Source organism: Notolabrus celidotus, chromosome 18 (genome assembly GCF_009762535.1).
Source record: "Notolabrus celidotus isolate fNotCel1 chromosome 18, fNotCel1.pri, whole genome shotgun sequence".
NCBI classification, from domain to species: domain Eukaryota; kingdom Metazoa; phylum Chordata; class Actinopteri; order Labriformes; family Labridae; genus Notolabrus; species Notolabrus celidotus.
In genome coordinates, this window is record NC_048289.1 from 13,270,879 (window position 1) to 13,289,505 (window position 18,627).

The 18,627-nt window shown below is 37.2% G+C and overlaps 2 protein-coding genes across 6 annotated transcripts; both read left to right on the forward strand.

The window, feature by feature from the left end:
* The first annotated feature begins 5,635 nt into the window (after positions 1 to 5,635).
* LOC117829771 (interleukin-21 receptor) lies at positions 5,636 to 18,624 on the forward strand. 2 transcript variants are annotated; one of them, XM_034707443.1, is made up of 9 exons: positions 5,636 to 5,699; positions 13,708 to 13,887; positions 14,274 to 14,406; positions 14,501 to 14,703; positions 14,814 to 14,971; positions 16,209 to 16,389; positions 16,495 to 16,591; positions 16,682 to 16,760; positions 17,083 to 17,221. In XM_034707443.1, exons 2-9 carry the CDS (start codon positions 13,767 to 13,769, stop codon positions 17,107 to 17,109), a joined length of 999 nt encoding a protein of 332 aa, XP_034563334.1. In that variant the 5' UTR covers positions 5,636 to 5,699; positions 13,708 to 13,766; the 3' UTR covers positions 17,110 to 17,221. The 2 variants fall into 2 exon arrangements, with proteins under 2 accessions (XP_034563334.1, XP_034563333.1); XM_034707442.1 differs by having other exon boundaries at positions 5,640 to 5,699; positions 16,836 to 18,624.
* Positions 5,639 to 11,900, forward strand: si:dkey-220f10.4 (tubby protein homolog). Of its 4 annotated transcripts, none has more exons than XM_034707438.1 (13): positions 5,639 to 5,821; positions 6,234 to 6,277; positions 7,680 to 7,839; positions 7,911 to 8,141; positions 8,358 to 8,498; positions 8,673 to 8,810; positions 8,897 to 9,057; positions 9,191 to 9,352; positions 9,501 to 9,613; positions 10,271 to 10,385; positions 10,943 to 11,041; positions 11,125 to 11,296; positions 11,406 to 11,900. In XM_034707438.1, the coding sequence occupies exons 1-13, from the start codon at positions 5,731 to 5,733 to the stop codon at positions 11,537 to 11,539; spliced, it is 1,761 nt and encodes a 586-aa protein (XP_034563329.1). In that variant the 5' UTR covers positions 5,639 to 5,730; the 3' UTR covers positions 11,540 to 11,900. The 4 variants fall into 4 exon arrangements, with proteins under 4 accessions (XP_034563329.1, XP_034563330.1, XP_034563331.1 ...); XM_034707439.1 differs by having other exon boundaries at positions 5,640 to 5,755; XM_034707440.1 differs by having other exon boundaries at positions 5,645 to 5,821; positions 6,045 to 6,277.
* Positions 18,625 to 18,627: the final 3 nt, after the last annotated feature.

Below are 18,627 nucleotides of genomic sequence, written 5' to 3' on the forward strand. Positions count from 1 at the left end.
CTTCGTGTAGCGTATTGATTGCATTAGTCTGTCGCTGCTAAATCAATTAGCAGAAAGCTAATTGTGATAGAGAGAGTGAGTGAGAGAGATCCCGCTGTGTATGAAGAACAGAATAATGTAGAGTGTTAGTATGTGTGGGGGGAGGGGATGAGAAGGAAAAGACTGTAAGTAAGAGGGAAAATACACTCAAGCTGTACACAGAGATCTATATTCACCACAAAAACAACAGAGGCTCCCCAGAAATGTGTACTGTACATCTATCATCAGTGGCTGACAGTGGTGCCTCAAGTTGAAATATTTTAGTCCTAATATTTTATGTTGATTTGGAGTTTGTAATAGCAAAAGTGCATTGTTCTTTTTCAAGTACAACATTATCAATACAAAAGGGTTAAGACATCATACATATAACATTAAAAGAACATAAAATAAAGTATAATTCTACATTTCAAGTAGGGGTTGGATGGAAAGAAACAGTAGCTATGTATACATTTGCAGTTTTTCTAGTCATTCTAATTGAAGGTTCCAACTTCAATGTTTTCATGGACGCCAAATAAAGTGATCTTGTTAAGACATTGGTGTACATGCATCAAGCATTCAATCTGAATAAAACTGTTTGACAAGCTCAGAGTGTTTACGCCCATCTAATGTCTCAAAATAGAAGGAGAAACCATTCCCTCCGTTTGTTCTTGTGGTTAATGAACACCCCTGTCACTGTATCATTGTAACGTGTTACAAATTATGTTAAAAAAGAAACAGTCACCACACACCTCTACATTTTCCTCCTCCACTCGCCCCTGCACCATAGATAACATTCTGCTCTTCTCTCGTGACTGTGGATCTACTCTGGATCTGTATTTCATTCATTCATTAATCTATACATGTGATCACATAGGCAGACAGCATGCAAGGTAATTTGGAACAAACACTACAGCAAACTGTACTGAGGTACAGTCAGGCTAACACAACATAAAATAGCATATGACCCAGACAAAACAAGAGAGGCATATGCAGATGTCATCACGGCAGCATCATAATCAGCTTTAAGTATTTCAACACACACTCGGAACAAAAGGCTGTGCATGGCTGAGACGTTAACACTATAACTTAGTGATTCGTGCAGGCTTCTAAGTAACTTCTCAAAACAGTAAATTCTCAACAGCCTATACACTTTTGGAGTCAATCAACTAGTCAATAATACTGATACGATTAAAATGTAAGTGCAAAAAAGTTCATAGAATTACGCGTAAACCTACGTGTTTTTGAAGGCTTTTATTTTGCGTTCACGTTCCTGTTTTTCAAGGCTTTTATTTTTGTAACTTTCGGTATTGACTTCCGGTGTGGGTGTTATTGCAACGTTTTTAGCTTTGTAACTTCCGGTATGGACTTCCGGTATGGACTTCCGGTGTGGATGTTGTGGCGGCGCCATCTTGCCTGCAGTAGGGTACTCTTGGCTATCCAGGGGGACGACCGGAAATATTTACGCCATTGTATGAAATTTTAAAAAAAAAGGTGTGCGGAAAAATTCTAAAAGGAATAAATAGTTACAATGCTCGATTATATTTAAACGTTAAAATAATCGATTAACAAAATACCGTAATCATTATACATACTAAATAAATATAGCTTATTAAAGGAAAAATAAAATAAAAATTTTAATATTCACACAGTAGCTCTTTTAAATCCCTTCTTAAAACATAATTTTATGGCAGAGCCTTCCCGGATTTTATCTGAATTTTATTTGACTATATTTTATTTTATCCGTCTTAAGAAATATATTTTAAAAGAATTGTATTCATTTACAGTTCTTTTAGGGGAATTTACTGTCTTTTAAAATATGCTTTATTTCTTTATCTTGACTTTTCATTTTGCTGCCCATGTAAAGCACTTTGTAACTTGTTTTTTGAAAAGTGCTGTACTAATAAAATAATTATTATAATTATTATAATTATTATAATTATTATAATAATAATAATAATTATTATTATTATTATTATTATTATTATTATTATTATTATTATTAATATAGTAGAGTAATTCAACATGGCCCTTAATTTGTATCCATTATCAGAGCTCTCTATTAAAACAAAACTTCTTACAAAATTGAGGCTATTTAGTATAGGTACACATACTACACTAAGCAAAGATAGGTTACATTTTGTAGAAGCAAATAAGATAAGTCTATGGTATGTGGCAAGTCTTCAGCTTGCTTGCTTTATAGGTGGATTTCGCACTTCTGTGTTCTCTATTCTGAAATCACTCAATGGGCTGCTACTGGGTCTTTGTGTAGATCTATGTAGGCTACATACCTTTGGATATGATGAGCCACAGGAAAAAACGTTTTTGACTTATGTTCTTTTTTTTTTGTTTAGTAACCTATTTGTAAGTGCTTCACTAAACCCCATTCAAATGAAAAAAAGAAAAAAGAAATAATTTAATTAACCAAAAGAAACATTTGAAACGTGGTACTTGTAGGCCTATATGAATAAAACAGTAACAGACAAGGAAAAAAACACATGCTGATAAACCCAAAAGGTCAGAAATTGTGCCAATGCAACAAATGCAAACAAGGAAGAGCTGTCCAATGCAGATTACATTCTAATAAAAACTACTACAGTCCAAATCAGAAAACACACAATATTTTAATATTACTGAGGAAGGCTGGACAAGAATATGTCAAACACAATGGAACTCAACATGCTCACCAGTATGGCAGGAATTCTGTTGGAAGAATGTGGTACAGTTTTTTTTAAAACACCACTGCAAAAAAGACACCAGGGGATTGGTTGCTGTTGTTGGAGGCATTGTGGGATGTATGACGCCAATCATTACCATATTTTCTGGAATTACCCAGTTATAATGCCATTTTGGAAGGAAATTCACAGGCACATCAATACATCCCTTTTAGTTGTGACACAGTCTATATGGGTGACTTTTTCTGCCATGGATGAAATATAAGTGATATGAAATTAGCACAAATTCTTTTGGCAGCAAGCAAAAAAAGCTGTCACAAGGAAATGGTTATATATACTGGATACATCAAATTTATATTATGGAAAGGCTTTCATTCTCCCTCAAGATTCAAAAAGAATGATTTTACAGAATCTGGTCCAAATGGACAGAATATGTTAAACTTGTAAGGCCAGATTTCATCTCACTGAATGGAGTGAAGATATGGTTCGTTTCCATTTTATTTGTGGCTTGCTCTTTATTTGATTTTTGCAAACTCTTCCATCTATACCTTTAAAATATATTCTTCCCATGCTCTGTTGTATGTCTTAAGTTCCCTAAAATAAAATAAAAATTGTAGAGCTATATTGCTGTAGAACTATCAAGTATGTTTTGCCTACTAAAATTAAAATTAAAATTCTGCTGATGGTTTATAAAGCACTGAATGGTTTAGGCCCAGAATACATTGCTGATCTGTTACTACTTTATGAACCACCTCGACCTCTGAGGTCATCAGGTACTGGTCTGCTTTCAGTCCCGAGAGTCAGAACGAAACATGGTGAAGCAGCGTTTAGTCTTTATGCACCACATATCTGGAACACACTCCCTGAAAGCTGGAGAGGCACCCTACTGCAGGCAAGATGGCGCCGCCACAACATCCACACCGGAAGTCCATACCGGAAGTCCATACCGGAAGTGATTCTTTAACCCCCTCTCTACCCAATGCCGGATGCTTCGAACTGGAAGTTTCTTCTTCGTGTAGCGTATTGATTGCATTAGTCTGTCGCTGCTAAATCAATTAGCAGAAAGCTAATTGTGATAGAGAGAGTGAGTGAGAGAGATCCCGCTGTGTATGAAGAACAGAATAATGTAGAGTGTTAGTATGTGTGGGGGGAGGGGATGAGAAGGAAAAGACTGTAAGTAAGAGGGAAAATACACTCAAGCTGTACACAGAGATCTATATTCACCACAAAAACAACAGAGGCTCCCCAGAAATGTGTACTGTACATCTATCATCAGTGGCTGACAGTGGTGCCTCAAGTTGAAATATTTTAGTCCTAATATTTTATGTTGATTTGGAGTTTGTAATAGCAAAAGTGCATTGTTCTTTTTCAAGTACAACATTATCAATACAAAAGGGTTAAGACATCATACATATAACATTAAAAGAACATAAAATAAAGTATAATTCTACATTTCTAGTAGGGGTTGGATGGAAAGAAACAGTAGCTATGTATACATTTGCAGTTTTTCTAGTCATTCTAATTGAAGGTTCCAACTTCAATGTTTTCATGGACGCCAAATAAAGTGATCTTGTTAAGACATTGGTGTACATGCATCAAGCATTCAATCTGAATAAAACTGTTTGACAAGCTCAGAGTGTTTACGCCCATCTAATGTCTCAAAATAGAAGGAGAAACCATTCCCTCCGTTTGTTCTTGTGGTTAATGAACACCCCTGTCACTGTATCATTGTAACGTGTTACAAATTATGTTAAAAAAGAAACAGTCACCACACACCTCTACATTTTCCTCCTCCACTCGCCCCTGCACCATAGATAACATTCTGCTCTTCTCTCGTGACTGTGGATCTACTCTGGATCTGTATTTCATTCATTCATTAATCTATACATGTGATCACATAGGCAGGCAGCATGCAAGGTAATTTGGAACAAACACTACAGCAAACTGTACTGAGGTACAGTCAGGCTAACACAACATAAAATAACATATGACCCAGACAAAACAAGAGAGGCATATGCAGATGTCATCACGGCAGCATCATAATCAGCTTTAAGTATTTCAACACACACTCGGAACAAAAGGCTGTGCATGGCTGAGACGTTAACACTATAACTTAGTGATTCGTGCAGGCTTCTAAGTAACTTGAATTCTCAACAGCCTATACACTTTTGGAGTCAATCAACTAGTCAATAATACTGATACGATTAAAATGTAAGTGCAAAAAAGTTCATAGAATTACGCGTAAACCTACGTGTTTTTGAAGGCTTTTATTTTGCGTTCACGTTCCTGTTTTTCAAGGCTTTTATTTTTGTAACTTTCGGTATTGACTTCCGGTGTGGGTGTTATTGCAACGTTTTTAGCTTTGTAACTTCCGGTATGGACTTCCGGTATGGACTTCCGGTGTGGATGTTGTGGCGGCGCCATCTTGCCTGCAGTAGGGTACTCTTGGAAAGCTGCAGGTCTGCTCCAACTCTCACCTCTTTTAAATCAAAGATTAAGACATTTTTATTTGCCACTGCCTTCCTATCTTAGCTCATTTTAACCCACTTTAAATTAAAATTTTAATGTAATTTTTTATATATTATACATTTTCCTTTTCTTTTCTGGTTTATTATATTCGTCATTATAATTGTGTTATTTTATGCCTGTCTGAATGTCTCCGATGCTTTTAATGTTTAAATGTAAAGCACATTGAGTTGCCCTCGTGTATGAAATGCGCTATACAAATAAAGCTGCCTTGCCTTGCCTTGCCTTGCCTTACTATACATGTTACATTCTGCTGTAGAATAACTACTGTCTGTAAAGTGATTGCTCTTGAATAAAGAAATAATAAAAAAAATAATAATAATAATAATAATAAAAACATGGTGACATAAGATGTCGGTTTTTTTTTTAATTTCATGGCTTATTTCCATCATTAGGCTAGTACAGGGAATCCACGTATCCATGGCAACGAGATAAACGAGATGAGGGCCGACGGGCGTCTGTTTAGTTTTCTTTGATTTCCTGGTAAATTTAAAGACACTTGTGATGGAACATAATGTGTGTCGGTATAGACTGGATAGGTAAGTCAGTTGTATGGCAATTTGTAGTGACCGCTGCTACTTCCGTGTTTGGATGCTTTCGCCTGGGTAAGCGACGCAGACCGCTGACTTGTAGTAAAAGTATTGATGAAATTCCTGCTTCTCTTGTCTCACGTTTCAGTTGTAACAAATTGGGCTTTAGTATCTCCATACAGCAGCTATTGAAAGCTGGCCTTACCCCCGAGACTACTTGTCCACAGTGGCTGAGCTGTGCAGCGCATTTTAAGAACATTATCCCCTTCTAATCCACTTTGCCTTCTGCTCCATGCAGGTGGACAGGCTGTTCGATGGAGCAGAGTGCCACAATCACAAACCCTTTAACATTTTCATTTCCGTTTTCATCTCGGAGATAGAACTATTTCCCGCACTCAATTTTTGACGCTGGGTTTCACCTGAGATGAGTTAAATATATTTAATAATCTAAGAAATCCTTTGAAAACATCAGCTAATATTTTCCCAGACATGGAGGAGCCTGATATTCGGCAACTGAAGCTGGACAACCAGGTAAAGTAACACGGATTTAAACTTTGATGTTATTTGGACGTGAATGGACTAGATATATAGTGGTTCATTGTTAAATGGTGCTACAATTCTTATGCACTTTAAATAACAAACATTTAAACAGACCTATGGTGTTTTATTTCTTGTTGCTTTTTAAATTAATATGTAGGATGCATATAATTATCAAAGACCTACTGGCAGTGGAGCAAAGGCTGAAACTTTTCCTCATTTAATTAGGTCACAAGTGGTTAAAACTGAGTCAGAGCCTTTTAATGTATCATAAGGTCAAGGCTACCTGTGTCAGAACCACCTGCTGTTTGGAGCTACTGCTAACCTTAATGTCAGTCTTGTCTCTGCTAGGGTAGCACACGATGTAAATACTCATAAAGAGCTGCAGAAATGGTATTAAATAGTACAAATGTAGTAGAGGTTGTTGTGGGAAACAGTAATGCATATGGACAAGCACTTAAAACAATGCAGTATCAATAACAACATCATGTTCAGGAGGTAAAACTTATAATAGACAACTGACCATCTGTGGTCCAGAGCAACATTAAAAACCTCATCTAGTTCTTCTCTAAGTAAGTAATAGAACACAATACAATAATGGGTGATATAAGAAATGTTCTATCGCTCAACTGTTATGTTGCGGGTCAAATAGACCCTTTTTAAAGTCTATTTTAGGCAATATATGCCTTCCAAACCAGCTAAATGCAGCATAAAAATCTGGGCAGCATGTGACAGAAGAGGTGTCATGTTAATCAACATCACTTCATAGAAAAAAAAAATTCAAAATGTAAAAAAAAATTAACAAAAATCCATGTCATGTTAAACTATTGTATTTATATTTAGGGCTTTCCAATGTACATTAAAAAAAGTCTTAACATTAATTTTAATGAAAAACGAGTGAGTTATCCTCATTGAACCATGATCTGTGAGAATTAAAGAACACCAATGGACCAAATCTGGATTTAAATGGTTAGTAATGGAGTTAGAAATTAATGTGTATGGGATTTTTTGGGGGTTCTGACCCTTTTGGATAATTGAATATGCCCTGGGTAAAATTGAGCCAGGAACATTATTGCTATTTGAGAGAAACGGACATAACAGGAGGGTTAAGATGAGTACAGTTTAGTTTCATCACAACCAAAATAGCTGCATGACCTTCATGATAAATGCAGAAATGCCCATCCTGTGCCTTTTTCCTGCTTACCTCCTACCACATAATATGTGTTGTAAACAATATGACCTGCAAAATTGTATTTTTTCTCTCAAACTTAAGCTTTTAATGAGAGGAAAAATAACAGTTTATGCCCATATTAGTGAACTCTCCTTGATGAGACGCCCTTTTAAAAGAAAATGTGTATACAGTTTGAATGTATTCTGATACAAAATTCCCCCACAGCGTACCCTTCTAATGAAAAAGCAGCAAAAGAAGAGGGCTGATGCTCAAATGGTTGTGGCCAATCGAGATGCTCGGCAAAAGAACCGAAAGCAGAAAGTTGTTTGCTCTGATGAGACACCTCTGTTGATCAGCCAATCACCAAGCAACGCTTCTCTGACTGGTTAGTATTGAAAGAATGATCTGTTTTATCCTCTCTTGATCCATATCTAAGTTTTCAATATTTTTGTGTAGATCAAGTTGAGCATGCCCACGATAACCCACTGGATGAGATCACGCTGGGTGAATGTGACATGACAGTGAGCACAACAGTGGATGGGCAGCCTTCAGAAAAACGTGTTACTCTGATGACAATGAAGCTGGAGGACAACAAGGAGCCAGTGATGAAGAGTGAGGTGGAGGATGATGCTCAGGTGGAAGGGAATAAAACAAAGAAGAAGGACGTAAAGAAAGAAAAGGCCAAACGTAAGAATATGCAAAGAACATATTCTATTCTAGTGAATTTATTTAATGTGATATCTTTGTTTTATATTTGTGAGTACTGTTCAAATGAGAACAGTACATTTTGCATTTTAGGTTTGTGTTTATGCATGTTCTTTGATGCATTGATGCCTTGCATTCCAATATAAAGCTGAGAAACACAATGCTTTCATAAATGATTCCTAATTTTTGCTTTTTCAGAGATTGAACACAGTGATGAAAAGGAAAAAGAGACAGAAAAAGAAAAGGAGAAAAGGGAGAAAAAAACAAAGAAAAAAGAAAAACTAAAGGAATCTGAGGACCCACAGAAGACAAATAAAACAACCAAACAAGAGCGCAAAAGTAAAATCAATGTTCAATTTCTCATGAATATATCATATATTTTTAGAATTAAATGAATAATCAATTTTTAACTTCAACGTGACTCCAGCTATTTTTATGACACTAGTGAAATTTGAATTTGTAAACCTCAGAAATAAGTGCATCAGCTGTATTGTAGTTCCCCTTCTTTTCCAGAGAAGCACCTAAAGGAGGCAGATGTGGAGGAAGGAAGCAGTCCAAACGAGAACAAACGTGATGAAAGTGATAATGAAGTGGAGGATTCCCAAAGGCCAGTCCCTCAATCGCCAAAGAGGAAAAAACAACTTGACACAAGTAAAGGAAAATATGGCCCCAGCGCCTTTAAACATTATCATAAGTACTGCTGCTGTAAAAAATAATGTTGCATGTGTTGTTTACAGCCCGGTGCCAAATAAGTGCTGAGAGCAAAGATGAAGAAATTGAAAGAAAGGAGAAGAAGGAAAAAAAGGCAAACAAATCAGATAAAACAACGCACAGTCTAGCATCTCTAAACTCAAACTACAGAGAGAGTTCATCCTCGGGGAGTGAATCATATGAAAGGGTGAGACTTTAGAAGAAAAATAAAACTCTGTTATATTAACACAAGTACAATCAGGGTGGTTATGCACATATTTTGATTTAATTGTAAAGGTATAAGAAAATGTTGAAATTCATCTCGCTCTTTCTTATTTCAGTCAACATCTACAATGTCAGTGGAGGATCTGGAGAAGTTTGCATTGCGTCCGGCCCCCAGAGATGTGACAATTCAATGCAGGGTCACCAGAGACAGGAGAGGGATGGAGAAGGGCATTTACCCGACTTACTACCTGCACATGGAGAAGGAGGACGGCAAGAGGGTGGGTACTTTTGCAAAACATCAATAATCAACGTGCACATCAATTTTAGCTTTAAAAAAATGATCAGGTCTCCTTTCTCTGTTGTATTTATCTCGAAATTCATAGTTCTAACATTTCTTGTTGTTCTTTTTGTTGTTCCATCATTAAGGTGTTCCTAATGGCGGGCAGGAAAAGGAAGAAGTGCAAAACGTCCAACTATCTCATCTCCACTGACGCAACAGATCTGTCCAGGGACACAAACTGCTATATTGGAAAACTGAGGTTTAACTTTCTTTGATTTCTCAGTCATTATTTCTAATGGATTTTCATGTTCAATACTAAAGCTTATTTAGTCAGCAAATTCTCTGATCTGGTGTGATTTCATCCCCTTAAGATCATGTTTCAAAATGCATCATCATCATGTTAAACAAGTGAAATTATGACTCATCCCAGCAGGAAAAATACTGCTGTAGCTTTTAACACCACAGAGGCTCTGTTCCATGTGAGTGCCTCATTAAGCCCTACTAATTAGACAGCATGCTCAACACCAGGTCTTTGGCACTAATACAAGGGAATTGGAATGAAGCCATCATTAATAGTATTATCGACACCTTGCATGTGCAGTCAGCTGCACACCTTCCCTTAAGTCAGCAGAGTATGAGGGAAATAGTGATATGCTCATCTGGTCTGTGGCAAGGTCCACAAAAGAGTGTTGTGATATAATTAGGTATAGTAGTTTTTTATTTTTAGGTCTTATTGTTTCTTCACTTCCACCACTCTTATTTAAAAAGCTGCTCTGACTGTGAAAGCAGTGGAGTCCATTCTTACCTTTTTGAGGAGGTCTTTTTATAATGATGTGAATGCACCAAAAAAATATTGCTATTGCCATATCTCACCCAGATCTAAAATCCTGTATGTGATAAGACTCATTTGTTTCAGGTCCAACGTTTTGGGTACAAAGTTCACAGTCTATGATGGAGGTGAAAACCCAGAGAAGAAGCCTTTCATTAAAGAGAGTGAAGCAGTGCGACAAGAGCTGGCAGCAGTTTGCTATGTAAGTCCAAATTCTCTTTTTTTAAATACTGTATCCATACATTATAGTTTAAAAGAAGGGTATAAGCAAACATGACATGAAGTCTTGGTTTTCAGCTTCTGTTTTGAAGGCTCCGATTTGGCATTTTAGTCATGCCATTTCATTTTGTTGAAACCAGAAGTGAGTGTTTTGTGTTAACAAGGTGGCTATGCCAGCAAGTAGCTGGGCCCTAAAATATACCCTGCTTGTTTCTGATTTTTCCCCATATGGAGCCTTAATTAACTAAATATACATCAAACAATGTTAAAGAAGACATAAAACTATCATCTGAAATCATAGACAAATTAGGAAAATGTATACTGAGGTAATATGAGAATTTGGTGGACATTTCTCATTTGTTTTATGCAACCTGACTTCTGCAACCAGCTCAGTTGCCCCCTTCTGGTTGTAAGAAAGAATGCAGGTTTAAGTCACTTCAGAATCTGGGATGAAACCAAGAGACTTTGTTGACTGCTCCTAGCATTTGACAGAGTACATAAAATGACATACTGTGTCAATTTGGCTTCATCATGTTGCAGGAGACAAATGTGCTGGGCTTTAAAGGCCCCCGGAAAATGACTGTGATAATCCCTGGAATGCTGGAGAATGATGAAAGAGTGTCCATTTGTCCCAAAAGTGTAAGTTTGCCAATCAATCTTCCATTTTTAAAACCTTGAATATGAAATTATTTCATAGGACTTCACTTCATCTTGTGTTCTAGGATCTTGAGACTCTACTGGTGCGCCATGCCAACAACAACACAGAGAAACTGGTCACACTGGTGAACAAATCCCCAAGCTGGAACGAACAGACTCAGTCGTATGTGCTGAACTTTCATGGACGTGTCACCCAGGCCTCTGTCAAGAACTTCCAGATCATCCACCCTGACAATGGTAAGATGTGGCTGCCATTAAGCTTCTTTCTCTCTCTTCAAAAGAAAGAAAAATGGCTGTCCTATCTTCATCTGTTGGGTAACCATCATTTGTGTCCTCTCTTTCCCAGAGGACTACATAGTGATGCAGTTTGGCCGTGTAGCCGAGGATGTCTTCTCCATGGACTACAGTTTCCCCCTATGTGCCCTGCAAGCCTTTGCCATCACCCTGTCATCATTTGATGGTAAACTGGCATGTGAGTGAGCTCTGCTAGTGCACATCAGATGCTTTACTGCATCCCTGATCAAGAATGAACCTGCACTTCAAGTTTATACTAAGCCCATAATGTTCCACAGGTTACTTTTTCTTGTTTTGTAACCTGGGCCATGAAACCCTTTGTATATAGAGACCTAGATTATAAAGCAGACATGTATTATTGGTAAAGTATTATTTGACAGCAGCTCTCATATTGACATGGGAGCAATCAATTTGGTTATTTAATGGTTTTAATGTAATGGTCTTTCTTTTATATTTACCAGGTATTTAAAGAAATTGTACAATTAAAATCTTGAGGCCAACTGTGTAAACACTACCAATGTAATATTAAATTATAAGAAAACAAGGATTTTACATCTGAGTGTGTTTTATTTCTGTAATTTTATGCAAAGATAACAAGGCATGTACACTTGTTTCCAGAAAACACAATCAGTTAAGCTGTATGCTGCTGCAATCATTCATTCTGTCTGATCTCTATCTGACAGATAATGTGGTATTTCATGTCAGAAGTCATGTCTCAAGCTGTTTTCTATCAGAAGCATAAAAAAAAGGAAACATGATTATCAAAGTACTGAAAACAAACGGAAAAAAGGTCCTCCCTCCTATCAGATGCAGCAGAACTGCATCAAGCCATAGAAACACTCATCTGTGTTTTAGCTCTTGCACAATATAAAGACTTAAATATGTCAAACTAAAAAGAGCTTCATTGCTGCTCTTGAGCAAGTTTTCAACACAAGTGAACACTGCTTCACATGAGGGGACAGAACGTCAGGTTTCAGATATTAAAATAGCACTGTCGAGCTCTGTGGTGAAGTAAGTTGATCAGAGTGAACGTATATTTTAGAAAACATAGACCCGAATTAAACTGAAACCTCTCTCATCATATAGACATGGGTGTTCTCGTGGTGACACGCCGTTTACTTGTTTCCTGTTCAAACGCTCATCCTGACATAAATAGTAATATTAAAAAATTATGCCTTGTGAGCCCCTTGTAAACTTTTAACCTTCGTTGACAGTACCTGCTGTAGACTAACATTCACAATAAGACTCTACTACTTTGTAAGAGTGCATGTTAAACTCTAAATCAACTAAATCTAAACCTCAGAGGAAGACGCTATCAACTGTTATCTATCACAGAATCACAAAAACACGCTCTGCTCCTCACATTGCACAACATGTCAGTTGCATCATTATTCGTTTCTCTCATTTCACCTGATAAACCAACATGTTTTTCTCAATCAAGTCATTAAAAGCACAAAGTAATACCTGGAATTTTTGGAGGAATTTGAGTAAATAAATTGTACTCATGTAGCTACTATGTTCAGATACCATTGTACAATAGCTGCAGGTATGAAGAAAATTGTAATAATAAAATTTTCCTGTATTTTGCTGTTGGAGCATTTTACTTAGACACCTATTACCATGAAACAACACTATTTCTGCCACAAACAAGCTTAAACTTACTTTTCTGATAAGTTTTGATGCGATATCCAGGGCATTTAAGATGAGTTGTTCGTTATGTATAATTGTAATATATATATATATATTTATATTTATATTTATATTTATATTTATATTTATATTTATATTTATATTTATTTATATTTATTTATATTTATATTTATATATTTATATATTTATATATTTATATATTTATATATTTATATATTTATATTTATATTTATATATTTATTTTTTGCTGAATATTGTAATTTTGAACTTTGTGTAGTATATTACAAGGAGCATTTTTGAACTATGTCCTTCCATTCTTGTGTAAAGAGTTTCAAAGAAAAGTTTTTGAGGAAATTAATGAGCTTGAATTTGAGTAAACATAATGTGTTATCAACTTAATGTCAAAGCAGTGCTGATATAAAATTGATTGTGTAAGATTTTCTTCCTGCTCCTCATGAGTGATGAGATAATGTAAGATATGCCTGTGTTTAAACAATCTTAAGGTGTGCTGTGAGCCTGAAGAGCATGACTAACCCCCTTTCGCACTTTGTTTTTACAGCTGCTAAGTTTAAAAAAACACCCACCCACCCACCCACCCACCCACACACACACACACACACACACACACACACACACACACACACACACACACACACACACAGAGTGACAGTGATCAGTGTAAAAAAGACACCTCCCTCTCTCAGTCTTCATTAAACACTCGCAGAGGAGGATGACTTAATTCAGATGTCCCGGGGATGAGGTGATGTCTGGACCGTGTGAGATGATGGTTTGGTGCTCTCCACCAAGGCTGAAGCTGATGCTGCCGATGGTGTTGCTGGTGGTTTTCACCAACACTGTCTCTCTGCATGGAAATACTGTCACAGGTATGATCACGTCTGTTAGACCAAGTGAAAAGCTAGATTTTTTTAAGAGATAAAATATTTCTTCTTGAATGGCTCTGCAACTTTATTAAGCTAACTCGGATGAGGTTACTTGATCCCTGACCCACTTAGAAAATTCTGCTTCTTTTTTATAATAAAAAAGTATAAAGTTGAATTGTTTACTGTTAGAAATGTATTGCTAATTGCTCCCTGTAAATCAAACAACCTATCACTAACAGTTCAATAAGATATTGAACAGAAGGGGATCCTTCCTCTTCACTAAATAGACAATAGGTTAGGGGTTACTTTGGGAAAAAGGTTACAAGGTTACAAAGGTTAAAAGTGACTTCTTACATTCCTACTTTAGAATTTCCTATGTATTCTTTTAGCTGTGAACCACAATCTTCAGTGTGTGAGCGACTATGAATCCCTCATCAACTGCTCCCTGAACATCGCGCCATCTCCGAACAGCTCAGAGAGCAACAGCTCCTACTGGCTCACCGTCATGGAAACAGATGAAAAGTGAGGCACTAATTTGAAGGTGCATATTGATAAAGATGACGTATTAATGGGAAACATGTTTTTTTTTACTGTTTCTAAACATCTCTTTGTGCAGAGAAAGATGTGTGTGTATGCTGGTAAAGAACGGTGCAGATTACTTCTGTTCAGTTCAAATATCCAATCCCATGACTGATAGTGACTTTGAATCAAACGAATTCCTGGAACAAGATATCTTTGAAATCTCACTCTGTCACGACCAAAATGATGGGGTCGAAAACTGTGATCTGCTGACAGCAAAATTCATTCCTTTCAAAAACAGTGAGAAACATACTGGTCTTCAATTTCATTGAACACATTTCAGAAAAATACAAATTTCTGTCTGTTTAAAAAACTCTGGTGTTTTTGTCTTAAATGTGTCCTCCAACTAGTTAAACCAAACCCACCGTGCTGCCTTACATTGAGTCACCAGTCCGGTCAGCACCTCTTCACCTGGGAGAGCACTTATGAGAAATACAGTCTGATCACCACCATGGCTGAAGAACTGATGTTTCAGCTCCACTTCTACAAAAGAGGAGACGAATTCAGTGTAAGATTCAATAGCATATGAACAATGAAAAGTACCTTTTTTGGCTGGATAAGAGGGTAACACATCTTTTAGGACAGTTAGAAACCCTATTTGTAGAGTTTACACCCAACTGGCAAAGCAATAATTAATTAAATTGGGAAGCAGAGACATTATTGATTAAATATTGATCAAAATACTTAATTTCATTAGAAAAAATACCTCATTTATAAAACAATTTTTTTTTCTGAAAAAAATAACTAATTAAAGTATATAAATAACATTTTTAATCAACAACATGACTCCTAGGTCCCAGTAGCCATGGCTGAGTTAAAACCTATTGACCCCCACTTTTGTGGGGTATAATTTTACTGTTAGGTCTTCGAGCCATATTTTGAGCTAAAATCAAGTTTTACCTTTCATTATTATCAACAGTTTATGAAATGTTGATCTGTGTTTAGTGACTATTAACGCAAACTAACAGAAAAATATTTAGGTAAGAAATAAAGGATGATAAGGATACCGATATCCATTTCGTTCCATTTTTTTGTTGGCGTTTGCTTTGCTGTGGTATTGAAACAGGCAGTTGAAAATTCTGGTATCGTGACAACTCTAGGAGTGATACAGGGTATCAGCAGTGGTGGTTCTGGGGAGGGGCCAACAGGGGCCAGTGCCCCTGTAAAACTGAACCTGGACCCCCCTGTGGCCCCCCCTCCACACCAAACAAATATTATAAAATAAAAAAAGCTTTGGTATCGCGCCGATGTTACAGGCAGAACACATGCGTGTGGCACTTGGTTCCAGTCCCTTAGTCTGCATTTTGATGTGGTATACAGTAGTATATATGTCTAGTATAAAGGGATGCACTGATGTTTTGCCAGTTTGTTCTCAGCCGGTCCTCGTCCTTCTCAGTCTCTTTTGTCAGGGTTGAATGTGTCCCACTGACAACACCCTTGGCACCCCCAGTAAAATTGGTCTAGAACTGCCACTGGGTATCAGAGAGAGAAGCAGAATTAGTTTTTCTATTGGAATGTGCATGTTGCTTAAAGCTGATTTAATATGATTGGAATCAACTACGAAACTGCAGCTTGTTAGATGAGATTATGACATAGGACCCTCAGACAAAACTGGCACTAGTAGCGACCAATGTTTTAATTAGAAAACAAATAAAAAGTGGATTGCCCATATGAATGTCCTTACATGTTGTTTCTGTCCTTTTCAAAACTTTCTTCATGTTTTAACTCTTTTCTTTTCTCTTTAGATCATATCACACAGGATTATCAACACAGACATAACAAATTATTCTGTGGCTGATGATAAGTTTCTGTCCGACACTGAATACTGTGCCAGAGTGCGCTCCAGTCCTAACCAGGAGTATTTTGAGGGCCAGTGGAGCAGCTGGTCTTCTGAGATTTACTGGAGGACTAAACCAGATGTAAATGGTGAGATTCCCCCACAAATATGCAACTGAATAAGTTGAATAAAGAGAATAATGTTTTAAATTTTTAATCTTTGCTCCTGTATGTTGTTGTGTACCAATTTTCCAGTAAACACATTTATGTCTGGGCTGGGTAAGAAGGTGTTTATCACCTTAAGTGTGATGGTGCTGCTTGCCTTACTTCTCTGCTATGGTCAAGTTAAAAAGTAAGATTTTTACCTTTTATCAAACACCAAACCCTTGCAAAGTAAACTCAAACATACTAAATGATAGCCTTCTGTTCCCAATGCCTACAGGTGGAGACAAAGTTCCTTCATCCCAACTCCAGCCCCTTATTTTCACACCCTATACAGTGACTGCCACGGAGATTTCAAGGTAAGTTGAGGCTGGTTTTGAAAGATAATTCTGATTATATTTTAAGGATTTCCCTGAACATGATTGTGATTATAGAGCTGGGTGGTTACACAAGAAAACACGTCAGACATGCTGGAAGTAAAGGAAACACTCCAAATAGACACACTAACCAAGTGTGCAGTAGTCCAGGAGGAGAAGGTGGAGGAGGAGGAGGAAAGGAGTCAGCCTCCATGTCAGCAACATTTCATTGAGGGCAGCACGTACAGCAACATCATCAACCCAGGGTGTGATACCTCTCTGCTGGGTGTCCCTTATGCTGTGAGCACCATGTCTCCTCTGTCAGATCCAGGGGGTTCGCGCAAGAGTCTGACCTTCAGCTCACCACCTGGTAGTCCTACAGAGGGAGACTCAGGGTGCTGGCTCAGCAGCCACACATCCCTCGAGAGGGACCCTCACTGGTACTGCAACGAATATTGCACCCTGACCGCCTTCCAACTGATCAGCCCAGTCACAGCAATGAAATCCTGCACCAACAGGGAGGAGCAGAGTGGGTGCCAGTACTGAGGGATAAAGTGCTGTGTATGCATGTGGTAATGAGTAGGGGTGTATCAGTATGAATGAATTGAATAAATCAGTGATTCATTCATTAATGTCAACTTTAAGATAAGTCTACAGAGCCCTGCACACCTCCAATGACTTTGTCTCATTATGTTATAGCCTGTAATTCAAAAAGACTTATTTGGACTTTTATATGTTATAACAGTAGTTATATTCAAAGACGCCCTACAGGAGCCAACCATGGGCAAACAGTGACAAGAGAAGAAGCCTTCTTTTTAACAGGCAGAAACCTCGAGCAGATCCAGACTCGTGGTGAAAAGCCATCTGCCTCGACTGGATAGGCTGAGAAAGTAGGATAGAGGGAGATGCAGTTAGAGAGGGATGGATGTAGCAAAACAAAAACAGATTTTACAGATGGTTACACTGCCAATAAAAGTGGAAATGATAATAAAGGTATGATTAATAACTGTAACTGTTGAGGTTAGCAGGCTTAATATTGTATTAGCATTAACAACTATACTAATATACTGTTACTGATATCAGTAGTTGTAAAGGAGCCCTGTGATAGGTTGGCGTCCTGTCCAGGATGTACCCTGCATTCCGTCCGAAGCCAGCTGGGATAGGCTCCAGCCCCCCGTGACCCCTAACGGGATAAGCGGTCAAGATAATGGATGGATGGGTGATATCATTAGTTGCAAAGGTTGAAATAATGATCTACAGAGACCTAATAAAAAAAAAACTCTCAGGGAAGAGGGAACATCAACCTATTCATATTTTGACTGCTTTGTGTTGGTCCATAAGTTGGTGTCCAAAATCTTTTTTTCTTTTTTGCAGGAGTAACATGACAACATATGGAAAAGTTTAAAACGAGTGAATAACTGTAATCCATATTCAATATGACTATGATATAATCTCCTGTGTTGAAGGCCCCTGAATTTAACAAATCAAATTGTATTTGGCAGATTGTCACCAAAGTATCTATCTATCTGTATCTTTATATATTCAAAATGAACATGACTTCAGAATTTAGCCTTTTACACAGTACAGGAATGCTGTTATATGAGTATGTACTACTGTATTATAAATGAATTCATATAATGCATGTTGTAGCCAATTTCCATTCCTTCACTTTTGTTTGTCATGAGTACATACTGCACTGTAAATAATACAAAAAATAAGTTTTATAGCTGCATTTTTGGCTTCCTACTTTAGTAATCTTTATTGTATAGATTCTGATTGACAATTATATCCTGTTAGGTTGAGCAAATATAGCCATCCACTATGCTTTTTGGCTGTACCATTTTGGTATTAAAAATATATATATATACTG

Bases quoted from the DNA above. Each gene is read 5' to 3' on its own strand.
- si:dkey-220f10.4 (XM_034707438.1), top strand. From the start codon at position 5,731: ATGTGTGTCGGTATAGACTGGATAGGTAAGTCAGTTGTATGGCAATTT. The intron at 8,811-8,896 runs GTAAAGGAAAAT...TGTTGTTTACAG, and splicing joins GAAAAAACAACTTGACACAA to CCCGGTGCCAAATAAGTGCT. The intron at 10,386-10,942 runs GTAAGTCCAAAT...ATCATGTTGCAG, and splicing joins AGCTGGCAGCAGTTTGCTAT to GAGACAAATGTGCTGGGCTT.
- LOC117829771 (XM_034707442.1), top strand. From the start codon at position 13,767: ATGTCTGGACCGTGTGAGATGATGGTTTGGTGCTCTCCACCAAGGCTG. The intron at 16,390-16,494 runs GTGAGATTCCCC...CCAATTTTCCAG, and splicing joins GACTAAACCAGATGTAAATG to TAAACACATTTATGTCTGGG. The intron at 16,761-16,835 runs GTAAGTTGAGGC...TTGTGATTATAG, and splicing joins ACTGCCACGGAGATTTCAAG to AGCTGGGTGGTTACACAAGA.